Raw genomic sequence first — 16,284 nt, 5'->3', positions numbered from 1 at the left:
AGACACGTCGGTTTGCTTCCATAGTTTGGATATTATGAGTTGTGCTACTATAAAGTGGTATGCATGTATCACTATAGTATGATAACTTATTCTTTTGTATAAATAAGAGTAGTATAGCTGGGTCATATGGAAATTTCATTCCTTGTTTTTTGAAGAACCTTCATACTGTAGTTGTACTGATTTACATTCTTGCCAACAATGTACAAGTTTAACTTTTTTCCCATATCCTCTTCAGCATTTATTATTGTTCATACTCTTTTGGTACCAGGGATTGAACCCAGGGTTGCATAAATACAGAGCCCTATTCCCAGGCCTTTTTGTTTTTCATTTTGAGACAGGGTCTCATGAAGTTGATTAGGGCCTTGCTAAATTGCTGAGATTGGTTTTGAATTTGTGATCCTCCTGCCTCAGCCTCCTGAGCTGAGAATTATAGGCATATGTCACCACGCCTGGATGTCATTTGTATTCTTGATGGTTGCCATTCTAACAAATAAGATGAAATCTCAGTATAGTTTTGATTTGCTTTTCTGTAATTGCTAAAGATGTTGAACTTTTAATATATTTTTTGGACATTTGTATTTCTTCTTTTGAGAAGTGTCTAATTCATTTTCCCATTTATCATTTGGGTTATCTGATTTTTGGTGGGTTTTTTTTTTTTTTTGGTGTTTTTTTTTTTGAGTTCTTTATATATTCTGCATATTAATCCTCTGTCAGAAGTGTAGCTAGAAAAGATTTGCCTTCATATTTGAAAGGTAGTTTTGGTAGATTTTTGGTGAACAACTTTTTCAAAATTTTACCTATGCTATGACATTGCCTTTTGGCCTCCATTATTTCTGGGAAGAAACATTGTTTATTTCTGGGAAGAAATAAACTGTCGAGATTGTGTCTTTCAGCATTTTTACTATGATGTGGATGTGTGTGGTTCTCTTTGTGTTTATCTTAATTGAAATTTGTGAGCTTCTTAAATGTTCAGATTATTTTTGTCAAACTTAGGAAGTTTTCAACCTGTTTCTGTATTTCCCCCCCTTTCTGTCCTGTTTTTTTTTTTTTTTTTTTTTTTTCTGGTACTCTTGTTATTCGTATACTAGTGTGCTTAATTATGTTCCACATTTCCTTGAGGTTGTGGACATTTTTCTTTATTCTCTTTTTTCTTCTGGTCTTTGGAATTCATAGTCTTTATTGCTTGTCTTTTAAGTATGTTAATTCTCTCTTCTGCCATTTTAAACCTTTGGCCAGTGGAGCTTCTTTAGTGAATTTTTCATTTTGTTCATAGTATTTAAGTTCAAAATTTTTGTTTGTTTTTTTTTATAATGTTTGTTTTTATTGTTATTTTATATTTGAGGTATTGTAATCAAAGTTTCCTTTAAGAATAGTTTCCTCTTCCTTCATGGTGGTTGAACCCAGGGGCTTCACCTGCTAGGCAAGCACTCTAGACTCATCTATATCCCAGCCCTCCTTTATTCTTGAAGCATTTGTAATGACTGATTTTTTGTTTTCAGGTTCTTCTGAGGTTTGTCTTGTCCCCGTGAGGGTTGTTCTTGTTCACCAGGAAAGTTGTTCTTGGCTGTCTCCTTCCTTGGCTTTCTCTGGTGAACTACTGGCCTATCTTGGCTTTGTTTATCAGCAAATTAGGAAGAATTGTAAAAGTGCAAAAAATTGAAATTTCAGTTTGGAGCAATATGGTAGGTAATCAAGAGTTGAATAAGAGGATTGTTTTTTATCTGTGTAGATTCATTTAAAGTCAGCAACCAAATCTCTAAAGTGATATAGTCAATTTCTACTCCTAAAACTGGGTGGTAGAAGGATCTGGGAAGATAGTATTAGAAAATTTTTAATCAGAAAGATGAGGACTTAAGAGGATTTTTAATGGTTGCGAATACATAGTGCATTCACTATCTATTAAGGAACACATTACCTTGGCATTCCATTTCTCTAAATTTCCTGTCACATGGTAGTTAAATTTAGAGATTGGGTTAGACTCAGGTTTTACTTTTTTGGCAAGAACAAGTTATGGGTGATGATGTGTATTTCTCCCAGGAAGCACAGTGTATCTAGTTGTCTCCTATCCTCTGAGGTTAGTGGTATTGAAAGTGATATTCTAATTACCATTCCTTCTTCATTTATTATATGAAATATTTCTGTAAAACGAAATGTTTTCTCATAAATTATCAGATTATCCTGAGAAAGTTTGAGTATTTAAGTATGTTAATTCTCTCTTCTGCCATGATTCAAAATAATGCTTTTTATCTTGGGTACTAGGGATTGAACTCTGTGGCACTTGACCACTGAGCCACATCCCTGGCCCTATTTTGTAGTTTATTTAAAGACAGAGTCTCACTGAATTGCTTAGTGCCTTGCTGTTTCTGAGGCTGGCTTTGAATTCACGATCCTCCTGCCTCAGCCTTCCGAGCTGCTGGGATTATAGGTGTGCGCCACTGTGCCCAGCAAGATAATACATTTGTTTCTTGACGTCTTCCAGAGATGACCAATGAAGTGTTTTATTATGTTGTTTTTGTTTCATTCTGTTGATTTGTATCATTATGAACTTATGGATTCAAATTGGTTGAGGTATTTGAATATATTCCAAGTATACAAAGATACGTCATCTTTGGCCAGTGGGAATCTCTTGAATTTGTCTTATGAGTCCTTTTTTTTTTTTTTTTCATTTTTTTAAAAGTTGTTGATGGACTTTATTTTATTTATTTATATGCAGTGCTGAGAATCAAACCCAGTGTCTTACACATACTAGACAGGCACTCTACCACTGAGCTGTAACCCCAGCCCTTATGAATCCTTTTGACTTAACTTTGATAGTCGTTGGTAGTTTTCCTATTATCTGGTAGGACTAGCTGTTCCAGGATCATTGTATAGATTTCCTGTCCTAGACTGCCCTACCCTGGGAAATGGTATTTCAAGACTATAAGCTGGGCATAAGTGATATTTATTATGCATGCACGAACGCACATTTTCTCTCTATGTAGATGTAGTATATCATTAATATATTAGTATGTTGATGATGTAATATGCATCAATTATATATTAACATTTCATATATAATATATATTTTACTGCTATTTATGTATAGTCATCAATATTGAGTTGGTCATTGTTTCTATGAAGAAGAGCTGAAATACCTTTTTCTTTTTTTAGTCTGTGCATCATTAGTACACATAGATATATGTAGATGTTTCTAATTTCCAATTAAAATTCAGGGCTTCTTTATTTTTAGTTAACTATAATTTTTGGTGTAGGAGGTAGGATCAATTAGGTTAACATCATAATTACTTATGTGCTTTATTCCACTAATATAAACAATAGTCTCAGAATAATTATATCATTATTATCATCAATATGTGATTACTTTTGGGCTGGGGATGTGACTCACGCAGTAGCACGCTCGCCTGGTATGCGCAGGGCGCTGGGTTCGATCCTCAGCACCACATAAAAATAAAATAAAGATGTTGTGTCCACCAAAACCTAAAAAATAAATATTAAAAAATTCTCTCTGTCTCTGTCTCTCTTTAAAAAAAAGATTACTATTAACAGTTCAAGATTTTTTGGTAGCTCTTTTCACCCAAGGTATGTCCATACTCTAGGAGTATATAAATATATACATGTAGTTAATATGCAGTCAAATCACTAAATTTAAAGTCGCTAAAATAATCCCTGTTTGGCTTATTCATTTACCTCAATTAATCTGAATTTTTAGGGATTGCTTTTTTTAAAAAATATAACGAATATAGAACATATACATAGTTCTAAAATCTAACTTAATAAACAAGGTGTATTCAGAGGAGTCTAGCCTCCATCGCTGATCCTTTTACCTTTACTGCAATTCCCTACTTCCCTCCATTTTAAATTCATTCTTTCCTTGCTTAGATACACAGCAGTGTACTCTACCTATGTTTTTCGCCATTCTTCTCTTGGCGACCACCCTCCACAGTGGTACGCGCAGCTCTCCTGCACTGCTCTTGTAGTTGCACCATGCTTTATTTGTGGATTTGTGTAACTTGTCCAACCTGTCTCCATAATCAGTTTTGTCTTAATATACTGTAAAGGGGATAGTTTTAGTGTTACTAGTTTAAAACTTAGATTCCTTTGGTTCCTCTTGGCTTTGTATGTATTAGTAAAAATTAATTTAAAAAATTTAATTAAAATTAAAATTTACTTTTAAAACCTCTCAAAAAGAGCTCTTCAGGCTTGTTTTCCATTGTGACTTCACTGATTCTCAACAAGTTATTTGGCCAGGATAATAATTTTTAATGTATTTTAAAATCATATGTGTTGTGCTATTAGAACCAGGAGTATTCTGCATCTGAGTAAGAAACAGAGTTAGCATTGGAATTAGATCATTTTACTTTAATGTGTGGGGTTTACCACTTCTTTTTCATCTTTCATGTAAAATTGTTTTCAAGAGACATACTGAGACTATCATACTTATTTTTAGTCCCAATCATTTATTTTCAATTTGATTAATCAAAGAAAAATCCACCTTCATCATTTTATCTAGCTGAGTTCACCAATGGGTTATTGTCACCATTTGAGTGTGGACTCTACTGGACAGTCTTACATGAACTCCAGTGTTCACTTAAAAAAGCAGATTTCCTAGTATTGCTGAAGAACTGTTGTTTTGTTTACTTAATTTCTGTGAATTTTATGAACATATAAATCGTGTAAATATTTAAAAACAATTTAAGCAAAAATTTTATTGTCATTTTATTGACTTTTTGATACTACTCTTTGCCAGCATTAGCTTTCTGTAAGTTACTTGGTTGCTCTGTGTATGGTTGACTCTTCTTTTCTTTTTACTCTTTAGTGCATTCCTCTCTTTGTTCAACTTGTTTTGGAGAGATTAACTCGAGGGGTCAAAACTAGTGAACTCCGTACGATGTGTCTTCAGGTTGCAATTGCTGCCTTGTACTATAACCCTGATTTGCTGCTACATACTTTAGAGCGAATTCAGTTGCCTCACAACCCTGGACCTATCACTGTACAGTTTATAAACCAGTGGATGAACGATACAGATTATTTTCTTGGGTATGTGTGCCTTTTGGACTTCATATTGACTTTGTGTTTCTGGGAAGTTTACTTCATATATGTGTGTGTGTGTGTGTGTGTGTGTGTGTGTATATATATATATATATATATATATATATATATATATATGTAGGATACCATGTACAAAATCAATTTTCATATCATTGGAGCTATTTTTGGTATATTAGTAACATGATGTTTAATTTTTAGAGAATTATGAATGTGTTTCAACAGTACAATCTAGTGAAAAGAATTCAAGCCTCTTCCCATTTAAAAAAGTTTTTTTTAAATACTTGTAGATGGACAGAATGCCTTTATTTTGTTTATTTTTATGTAGGCTAAGGATTAAACCCAGTGCCTCAACATGTGCTAGGCAAGTGCTCTGCCACTGAGCTGCATCCCCAACCTCTTCCCATTTGTTTTTGATTATTGTGTGTCATTATTATCTTAGGCAGCAAAAATTAAGGGTCTAAATGCTATGACTATTATGTGTCTGTGGGCAGACATTCTAGGGGCAATCAGGTTTCTAAGAAGGATACCAGTCTGCCAAGATGTTACATACTGTCCTGGGATGTTTAGCTCTTTGCAGCTCTCAAAGGAGCCTGTTCTCAAATGTGGTCAGAAAGATTATTAATTTTAGCTTAGAGATTGCCTCTGTAGAAGAGTTTGGCTTTCTGTGAATCACTCTCCTAGTTTTTAAACATAGGAGATGGAAATGGAGCTCAGTGGTAAAGCATTTGCCAAGCATGTACGAGGTCTTGGGTTCATTCCCTAGTGCCACAAAGAAAAAAAACACACAAATTATGTCTGGGGATATAGCTAAGGTAAAGTGCTTGTGTAGCATGCATGAGGCCTTGGGTTTGATCCCCAGTATTGTAAGAAAAAAAAAAAAAAGGCAGGGGGCATGGTTCAAACACAGGAAAAGTAAGGTCCTACATTGTTATATGCCCATCTCAAGTCACCCAACACATGTTGATGGCCATATTATGTTAGAATTTGAGCTTGCTTGCTGTCTTAATTTGGGAACATTTTTTAAGTTTTGTAAGATATTACAAAATTTGCTGAAGGGAGTAGACACTTGGGTAGAAATGTTCAGTACACTACCATGTCTGTGGGTGATGGTGAAGGCCTAGGTTAGGATGGTAGAATAGGACTGAGTGAACACACTTACAGGATGCTCTGCCTGTTTTCTACTTGTAGAAGCCTGGAATTTGTCCCTCACTTATATTTGTTTATAAAACTTTCAAGGGAAAAACATTCTTCAAAGCTAGCCTCAACAACAGCAAGGTGCTAAGCAACTCAGTGAGACCCTGTCTCTAAATAAAATACAAAATAGGGCTGGGGATGTGGCTCAGTGTTTGAGTGTCCCTGAGTTCAATCCCCGGTAGCCCCCCCCCCCAAAAAAAAAAGTGTGCTTAAAGTTATCTCTGATAACGATTTAGAGTAGAGATTTGTTCATGCAAAGTTATGTAGTTGGTATTCTTATATCTTTGTCAACATGAATAAGCAGTTTTTCAAAGACAGTCTTTTTTAGCTTTCATACACTGGGCATCCTTGGAGAGTGGTTCCTTAGATTATTTAGAGACCCACTGGTTATCTTTCCTGCTATGATCCACTTGACTGGTATGCACTACTAGTTTGATACTATGAGAATGAGAAAGCCTTCGGTCAAGTACAACTCCTCTTATGTCATACGACTTGGCCATTAGTAACTCAAATGAAGCAAGCAATGCAAATAATGAGGAATAACAGAAGCTTGTAAACTATTCATGAGGTTGTTGTATTATAATCTCATTTTAAATGAATTGAACCACTGCAAGTGATTTTTTTTTTGTTCATGCTTGCAATTTTAAGTGGTTATACTAATATAATAGTCTTTTAGTTCTTAGTATCTTTAAACAATTTAAAGGGAATATATAGAAAAATATGACTAATATAAATTGGTCAAACATCTTTTCCTTCAGAATTAAATTTTCCTGGTGTGGTGCGGAGCATGGGAGGAATGGAGACACTTTAGATAGAAAAGGGAGGGAGGGGAAGGGAGGAGGCAAGAGGGTAGGAATGATGGTGGAATGAGTTAGACAGCATTACCCTCAGTACGCGTATGAATACATGAATGGTGGGAAAATACTTTGTGTACAATCAGTGACTTGAAAAATTGTGCTTCATATGTGTAATATGAAATGAATTGCATTCTGCCATTGTGTATAACAAATTAGAATAAAAATTTAATAAAAAGAGATCCTTAACCATGTTATAGCAGAGGATGCTAGTATATTTACTTAGATCTATTAAGCTCAGCTTATTGGATGTAGAGTTTTTTAAACAGCTTTTGGCATCTGATGGTAGTGTACAGCACCTGTGCCAAGAAAACTTGAGGACTAGTCTAACGGGAAGAGTCTGGGGAACTCTCCATGTTTTCCATTGTATAAGAATTTTCTGCTTTAACAAAACCCACTATGCCAACACTAAAATGTAGCATTTATATTAGTCATAAGTTGGTATTACAGCAAGATTCACCATGCTAATTGCAGACTCCCACGGGTCTTTAATGATAGTGATTTATAAAACTTTTTTTAATGTAAGATTTCATATAGCAGAAAACTGGAGATATATCTGTACAATCCCAATGAATAAATCCTAGAGTTTGCCTTGAACATTTCTTTTTGTAATTTCTCTGGGTTTTGTCCTTTATTGCACTTCTCATGTCTACATTTTTTTCCCTTCAAATTTTGCAGGCATCATGATCGGAAGATGTGTATAATAGGACTGAGTATCCTTTTTGAATTGCAAAATCGACCTCCTGCAGTAGATGCTGTGGTGGGACAGATTGTCCCTTCTATACTTTTCCTTTTCCTTGGCCTAAAGCAGGTCTGTGCCACTAGGCAACTGGTAAACCGGGAAGATCGCTCAAAAGCAGAGAAAGTTGACATAGAAGAAAATGGTAAAGTCTTATACGGTGCTAGAATTGATTGTGATTTGAGCATTGTTTTCTTTGACTTTTAGTCTGTTTGGCTTCATTAAACAGATTTACATTCTTTGGCTTGCTGAACATTTAACAAATATCTTGGAGTTGATTGAGTTGTTAATTGTATCATGTGGGATAACAGATTTGTGTACTTCTTGAAACTGTAAACTGAATTATTTTTAAACCTAAGCCTAATGGATGTTTTTATACCTGGTAAATATATTTGTAACAGAATCATATGGTCTTGCTACACATTAACAACTTAGTATTTTATTTTCTTGTTAATGCTAATAGACTCAATGAAGGCAGCAGCCATGAATTAAATGAAACACTAGATTAAAAACAGTGGAGATTGATTTAAAAAAAAAAAAAAAAAAAGGATTGGTAGGTGATTCATCTTCCAAAATTATTAATGAGAAGATGTATTTGTGGTCTAAATATACATTTAGAATAAGGTTCAGAAATGAAGATGATTTGCTTAATCTAAAGTCAGAATAAGATTGTCAATATCAAGAATATTAGACATTTAATAATGAGATTGTAAAGCTACTTGCTAGGGCCCAGGAAGTAGCACTATTTAATTCTGAGTGGAGGTTTTCCTTTTCTGGTTAAAAACAGACATTTATCTTTAGCTAAGAAAAATCAGAATTCTTGCCAGGAAACAAAAACAAACCAACAAAAAAACCAAACTATTTTTTGATGCTAAACTTTGTGATTTCAGCAGGTATAGATTTAAAACACTTTTTGTTTTAACTGGTATATAAGGAATTTTAAGCTACCCTTCCCTGCTCTTACCACAAAAGTTTCTGATTTTTCTGATTTCTGAGTAGATCTAGAAAGAAACTATTTCAAAAGAAGTTACTTTTTTTCCCGTCTTTTTTTTTTTGGAGGGGGTTAAGCATATTCCAAGAATTACAAATTATTTTTTCATTTTGTTATGATCTCTTTCTAACTTCATGTTTTGCTGGTTTTTGGCTTATAAATAATACGGCTTGAAATAATTTTTTTCTAGTAATATTCCAAGACTTGCTGAATTTTCTACCAAAGTGTAGAATTATTAACTAGCAAAAGTGTTTCTTGCTATCTTTGTAATTGTACCTTTGCCACTTTCCCCCCACTACATGTCTGGTCCCAAACTATGGTTTCTTGTTTTATCTCTGTCTTTTAGTTTAATCCACCTGTTTCAGTGTGGTGTGTTTTATGGAACTAGTTTTAGATCGATGTTGCCTGGTTTACTCTAGGTTTTTCCTTTTAAGTTGATTTTTATTCTGCATTTGCTGCCTTCTAGTTACAATATTCCAGTTATAATATTCATCTAACCACTTGGAACAGAGCAGCACTGAAAATAGGTCATGTGTAACTTGGCTTATAACTTTTCAAGCCACATGTAGTTGACTACTTTATTATTATTTACATTTTTTGCATTTTTACTATTTCTATTAAAGGAAATTACCTCCTCATTTTGGTACTTCTGAACACTTGGTAATCTGTTTAATCAATGAGAAACCTGAATTCTCAATGGGAGGTCATTGTTATCTAAAACGTGTACTGATTACAAAATCATTTGATGTCTTTTTATTTTTTTTAACAAAAATTATGGGAAATCTGCAGTTAAATAGTATTCTCAAGTTAATGAGTTCAGCTATAGTATAACATTAGCAATGTTCAGGTAACCCACAGATCTAGGGAAATTGTTTTCAGTGAGAAGGATAAAGCCATTCTCAATTTATTAAACTGTAGAGTAGGCATAAGGTTTATTTTTATGTATTTATGTAAAATTGTTGTTTTTCCATTTCTACATTTTTTAAATAGTCTTTTTCATGGAATTTGATCTATTACACTTGCATATTTTGATTCCTTTTAAATAATTAATGGATCCACAGAGGAGATTTCCAGTGATGAGGAGGATACAAACATTGCTGCTCAAGCCATGCAGGCAAATAACGGGAGAGGTGGAGACGAGGAGGAAGAGGAGGATGACTGGGATGAAGAAGTGCTGGAAGAAACTGCCCTTGAGGGGTTCAGCACTCCACTTGACCTTGACAATAGTGTGGATGAATATCAGTTCTTTACACAAGCTCTGTTAAGTATGTCTTTACTCCCTGAATTTTTTTTTCATTCCTTTCTGTTACTTGTTTTGGGATCTGACTAAAAATTGGTATAGACACTTAAAATTTTAATTTTTTGTTACAGAAATATCCATACATATACAAAATGAAAGGCATTAGCATAAAGAAACTCTCATCACCCAGTCCTAGCATCTTTCATCATTTTAAAGCAATAGGGTGAGCCTGAAGGTTATCCTCACGAAAGCAATTCCAGGCAAATGTGTTGTTGATCCTTTAGGCAAAAAGCGAGCAAGCATTTACAGAAAAGAATGAAGTATTTCAGATGTATGTTACTTAAAAATGATGGTGTAAACCTTTTAGTTATTCACAGTCCCTGAGGGAAGGAACAGAGGGTAGCTCTTTACTTCTTAAACAGTTTACCAATTTTGTACAGCAAGACACATAAATATAATTAAAAGACTCATTGAAGATTGGGAGAGAAGACTTGCTAAATCTATCATATTATGATGTACAACATCCAAAATCCTTCTACAAATGAGTAAGACCAATGAACTAGTATAAAAATGGGAAATAGAAATTTTACAGAATAAAAATAAATGAACCAGGCATAGTGGTGCACGCCTGTAATCCTAGTAGCTCTGGAGACTGAGGCAGGAGGATTGCAAGCTCAAAACCAGACTCAGCAAAAGTGAGGTATTAAGCAACTCAGTGAGACCCTGTTTCTAAATAAAATACAAAATAGGGCTGGGGATGTGGCTCAGTGGTTGGGTGCCCCTGAGTTCAGTCCCTCCTGCAAAAGAAATGATAAACCAATGATAATAATTAGAAAATTATTAAAGAAATTATAATGAAAAAAAATCCCACTAATGTATATTCTGTTATGGTTAGATGGTATTTCTGTGATTGTATCATAATATAACTTATTTTTATTGTTGGACATTTAGGATTATTTCTAGTTTTTTGTTATTATAAGTGATATTAAAGTGAATATGCTTCTGTATAAAATATTTTTACTGACAGGGACAATATTAGCATAATTTTGGCATCATTTAGTGTTGTTGCAAATACCATTGATGAAGATTAAAAACTACCTAAATATTTTTATTGAAATTTCACAGGAATTAAAGAGAGTACAAGGAATGTCATTACAGAACAATAGGAAAATAAAAGCGTAAATGTGGAGATGGAAATATGATGTGTACCAAGATAGTTTTTTCCAGACATGGGTGTGCACCCTAGTCACCAATGAAACTTTTAGGTATTGAGTGGAGTCTCAAAAGATATAGTTCATTTTTAAATTTTTCAGTAATGGGGATTGACTCTAGAGGTGATTTACCACTGAGCTATACTCCCACCCCTTTTTTATTTTAGGTACTGGAGAATGAACTCAGGGGTGTTTAGCCACTGAACCCTATCTCCAGTCCTTTTGATTTTTTATTTTAAGATAGGGTCTTGCTAAATTGCAGAGGCTGGCCTGAAACTTGTGATCCTCCTACCTCAGGCTCCTGAGTAGCTGGAATTATAGGTGTGTGCCTCTGTGCCCAGCACGTATGGTATTATGAAAATGCTCCTCAAGTGATAGTTAGGCACCCAGCTCTGGACCAGTTTATAATGACCACTGCTGAAAGCCTCAGTGAAGGAAGGAAATAGGACGAGATTGTAGCAGCTTTGAGTTCTGGTTGCCATTCCCCAGTAGAGTGTAGAGTGTTTTCTGTAAGGGCATGTGGTAGTTTACCTTCAGGGAGTTTCCAGGTGTTCAGTGTGTAAAAAGAGCTGAGGGAACCAAGCATTCTGAGATTATTTTGTTAATGTAGAAGTAATAAGGTCCTGGAGTAGAGAATGGGATTTAATGGAAAGAATCATATGGGTAGAAAACATCAAGTCTCAGAGGATTGGACATGAAGAGAATGTGGCCAGAGGTGGTAAGGGCTTGGGATGGGTGCCTGGGAGACTAATAGAACCAGTGATAGAAATAGGGAGATAAATAGAGTTTGGGAGGAAAGTGCTGAATTTGGTTTTATTGTGTAGAATTTGAGTTGAGCTATCTAAGTGGGAAAGTCCAGTAGGCTAAGGGGAAGACTTTGCCTAAATGCACACAGATGTGGGTCCTTGTTGTGGAAACAATGCTGAAGCTGCATTTTCCTCTAGAAAACTCTAGAGGAAAATGGTAACAAGTGAGTACAGGTGTACGTCCCATGATCTGGATTTTAGGGAACATTTATAGATGGTAAAATTTAGAAAGAAGAACAATTTATTCCTTGGTTAAGTTTCATCATCCTGTCCCTTATTATCTGAAGTAATTTCATTGTAATTTGACCATGCCACTCGTTTTTCTCTGAGGTAATAGTTGTTATTGGACTCTTATCTTTTTCTCCTTTTTCTATACACCCCTGAAATGCAACAGCTGTGCAGAATCGGGATGCTGCCTGGTACCAGTTGCTGTTAGCCCCTCTCAGTGAGGACCAGAAGAGAACACTGCAGGAGGTGTACACATTGGCAGAGCACCGAAGAACGGTGGCAGGTCAGCCACTCACTTTCACATGTGTCAGACTGCTGGCAGCCAGACTTTTTCTGTGTCCTAGGGGGCACCTAAATATGCTTTTTAAATTTTTAGAGATCAACCCTTTATGATAATGAGGAGTTGTCATCATTGAATGGTTGTTCTTTTTAATCATTTCCAATATCTTAGATTTGCAGAAATCTGTCCATTATGTGTTTATTAGTGGTATTCCCATTCAGATCCTTACATTATTTTGGAGGTATAGGTAAAAAGTAAGGGTAGGCATGAATCTTGCTGAGGGAGAATTAATCAGATGGACACCTACCTAAACATCTTAACCACAGGTAGACCAAAGTCTCTTTATGAATTCTTGCAAGGAGCTTGTATTCCTGGAAATGAAATACTACATTAGTCATCTCTCTGTTGCTGTGACAAAATGTCTGAGAAAATTAACTTATAAGGAAGGAAAGTTTATTTTGGCTTCTAGTCTCAGAGGCTTCAATCCATGGTCACTTGGCCCTATTTTTAGGCCTGTGGTACGGCTGAACATCATGTAGGAGTTTGTGGTGGAGGAAACCTGCTCATCGAGGTGGCTGGGAAACAGGAAGGAAGGAGCCAAGGCCCAGTGTTCCCTTAAAGGGCATGCCCCTGTTGACCTGACTTCCCGTAACTAGGCCCCACCTCTTGAAGGTTTCATCCCCTCCTAGGAGTGCCAAAGCTGGCAACCAAGCCTTTGGCATGTAGGCTTTGGGGGCATATTTACAATCCAAACTGTAACAAATGCTCTCCATTTATATTTGTTGGGCTTTTTGTGTTGGTGACTCATGTTGATTTTCAGTTTTTAAGCTAAAGAAATTATTTTATTTTTATGTTGAGATTGTTATGGTCATTCTTAGATTAACAGTGGAAAAGACTTTGTGATCACAAAAATATTTTGGTAGAAAACATTGTGGATGGGTGTCTAGAGTTGAGAACTCTGGTTCTTTACAGACTTAGGTCTTCGGATTTGGTATCAACTCTCCTGCTATGAGAAGCCTGGTGCCTTTTCAGCAGTAGAGACAGTGAAGCTATTGGAATTTAGCTTGAGACTTGTTTTCATTTCACTTACTGTAGTAATGTTTTTCTGTGATAGTAAACATAATTACTTATTGATGTGCTCCTGCTAAAGGCTGGCATTCAATTTGGCCAAGTAACAAATACCATAAGTCACGGTTCTTCAGTTCTAAGTATGCAAAGAATCTGGCTCTTTTGAGATTCTTTCCAACTTTGTGCCTTATGGACTCTTCTGTTTTCTTCCTCTTTTTTTTTTTTTTTTGAAAATGCTAGAGGCAAAGAAGAAGATTGAACAACAGGGAGGCTTCACGTTTGAAAACAAAGGAGTTCTCTCTGCCTTTAACTTTGGGACTGTGCCGGGCAACAACTGAAGGAAGGACATCAGCTGACCAGACATCTTCGCTGTGTTTTATCTCACAATTTCACAAAGGGAGTGTGAGAGTCAAGGGGAGAAATTAGGGGGCTGCTTTTCAGGGCCCTCCTGCTGCACCAGTTATCATCTGGCATTAGGCAGTACTTTTATCCACTCTCCCTTTCCCCTTTGACCTTTCTCACCCTGAAATGTATATTTTCAACAGCTACTGTAATGTATGAAATTAAAGAAAAACAGAATCATTGTATTGAAAACGACAAACCATACGCTCCAAAGGCTGACAGCCTACGGTGGTTTTTAAAGGATTGGATTGACTTGCAGGTCTCAGGTTTTTGCCATGCAGAATCCATGGATTTATGCGGATAACAGTGCCTTCTGTTGTACATGACTTATCAGAAAAATTTTTTTGGAGTGCATTGCAATTTTTTTAAAGCATAAAACATATTTCTAGATATAATGTAAACCTTGGTTATATGTCGACTTATTCGAATTTAATAAGTGAATTTACTGTTAGGCAGTTAGCTGCAAGTCACTCTGGTTTCAAAAACATCACTGCTCCCTTTGCCCACCCTACTACGGGGGCTTTCTTCAGGGGTTGTAAAATATGCACTGGCTCTGGTTTTTCATAAGTTGTTTTGTGGCTTTCCTAAGAAGTGTCTTATTCCCTCTTCCATCATATTTTTCTGCCTTGAAAGGGGTGGGATTTCTTTCAGGATCAACAAATATGCATATCGATTTTATTCAGAACCTGATACGTTCAGGACTCAGCAGCTTCTTGGAAGCAAGTGGCAGAGGCTCATTATTCACTGGAGTTAACAGCAAGTCTGAAGATATCCTGAATCATGTACTTAATTATGCAGTGAAGTAATGATTTTACCTAAAGCACATTGAACTTGTAGGAGAAAGATGCTGCGTAGCACAGTGTCTTTCTGGATGGGAGTTTGTGTCTTCAGTAACTCATCATTCCAGCTGTGTTGGACCAGGGTCTGAACCATTTTATAATGAAATTGTTTATTTAGTCACACGACTTAAACAAGTCTAACTTGCTTTCCCACACTTCTGATTTTTCTCCTACATATCTTGTTTTCGTTTTTATCATAGCTCAGTTTGTAAGGGTTGGGTATATTGGTCAGTTGTATTTTTAGATGGGTAATGATCTAGGATGGCTTTTAGTAAATATTGCAGATGGAGGATTTTTCTGAACTGTTCAAGACCAGAACATGGATCATAGTGTGTTCATTCAGTAAAATGAAAATGTATCTTGAGAATTTACATATTACTGGATGTGATACAGATTTTCCATTTTTGTGAAATGTCAGCAGTTTAAATTTCCCATCAGTGACTGGTGGAATTTTTTTCCCAGGTGCTTCCTATATTACTATCCCTTATTCATATTAACTCTTTACAATTTTAGATTATTTAAATAATTTTCACAGAAGTAGCCTGAAAAGCCATGAGTTTCAGAATTAAATAATACTCTGCTTTCCCATCCCTCACTTCCCAAGGCATTGAAGCTGAATCTTATCCTTGTCGGTTAAGAGAAAGATGGCATTGTTGGAAATGTTAGGGAACTTTGGAACTCTTATTCTGCCCATGTTCCACATGGCTTAATTTTAACATAAAATGCCTTCACACTGGATTGTAAAAGGCATGTGATTTTTGTGTGTGTGATGTATTATCTTCTGCAGTATTAAAGGGAAAGAAGTATTAATGTGCATTGCCCTATCTTGTTTTTGAAGCCAGGGAAATTGTATGATTTTGTTACCAGCAGTGCTAACCTGAATGTGATCTGGTTATCTTGGAAATGCAGGAACTTACACGAATGTACTGTAAAATAAAATGCGGACTGATTCCCAGGATTCTGAACTCTTCTGTGTGAAATGTTTTCCAAAATGTGCAGGTGCTTTAGGCAGATGATAACAAACTATCAGTACCTTTTTCTGACACCTGCAGCAAGGTTACTTGGTCTGGAAGGTACCAGGGACTCATCTGGGCCAACAGAAGGTCTCATCAGGAACAGCCAAAGTATGGGGAGTGGTAGGAAGCCAGCCCTCTATCTCTCTCTCTCTCTCTCAAATATATTTTGTTGTAGATATATAAATAAAGGTGTTGAGTCTATTTTATCTGGTGCTGAGAATTGAACCCAGTGCCCCACACAGTGATAGGCAAGTACTCTACCACTGAGCCTCAGTCACATATCCAAATGAGAGTGACAGAGCTCTGGAAAAGCAAGGTCGTTTACCTACATCAGGAAGGGAAGGTGAAAGGGAAGGAAGAGAAAAGG

At 35.8% G+C, this 16,284-nt stretch overlaps 1 protein-coding gene across 2 annotated transcripts in view; it reads left to right on the top strand.

Moving 5' to 3' along the window:
* Positions 1 to 15,866, top strand: part of Ipo8 (importin 8) — a 71,362-nt gene extending 55,496 nt beyond the window's left edge. For both annotated transcript variants that reach the window (XM_076854260.1, XM_076854261.1), the window contains exons 21-25: positions 4,817 to 5,037; positions 7,776 to 7,981; positions 9,889 to 10,092; positions 12,479 to 12,595; positions 13,901 to 15,866. In XM_076854260.1, coding sequence (XP_076710375.1) covers positions 4,817 to 5,037; positions 7,776 to 7,981; positions 9,889 to 10,092; positions 12,479 to 12,595; positions 13,901 to 13,998 — 846 coding nt within the window. In that variant the 3' untranslated portion in view covers positions 13,999 to 15,866. The remainder of the gene's footprint in view (positions 1 to 4,816; positions 5,038 to 7,775; positions 7,982 to 9,888; positions 10,093 to 12,478; positions 12,596 to 13,900) is intronic.
* The last annotated feature ends 418 nt before the right edge of the window (positions 15,867 to 16,284 follow it).

This window comes from Callospermophilus lateralis, chromosome 4 (genome assembly GCF_048772815.1).
Source record: "Callospermophilus lateralis isolate mCalLat2 chromosome 4, mCalLat2.hap1, whole genome shotgun sequence".
Classification (NCBI taxonomy): Eukaryota; Metazoa; Chordata; class Mammalia; order Rodentia; family Sciuridae; genus Callospermophilus; species Callospermophilus lateralis.
The sequence above is the reverse complement of the archived record's forward strand: the minus strand, read 5'-3'. Positions and strand labels throughout refer to the sequence as shown.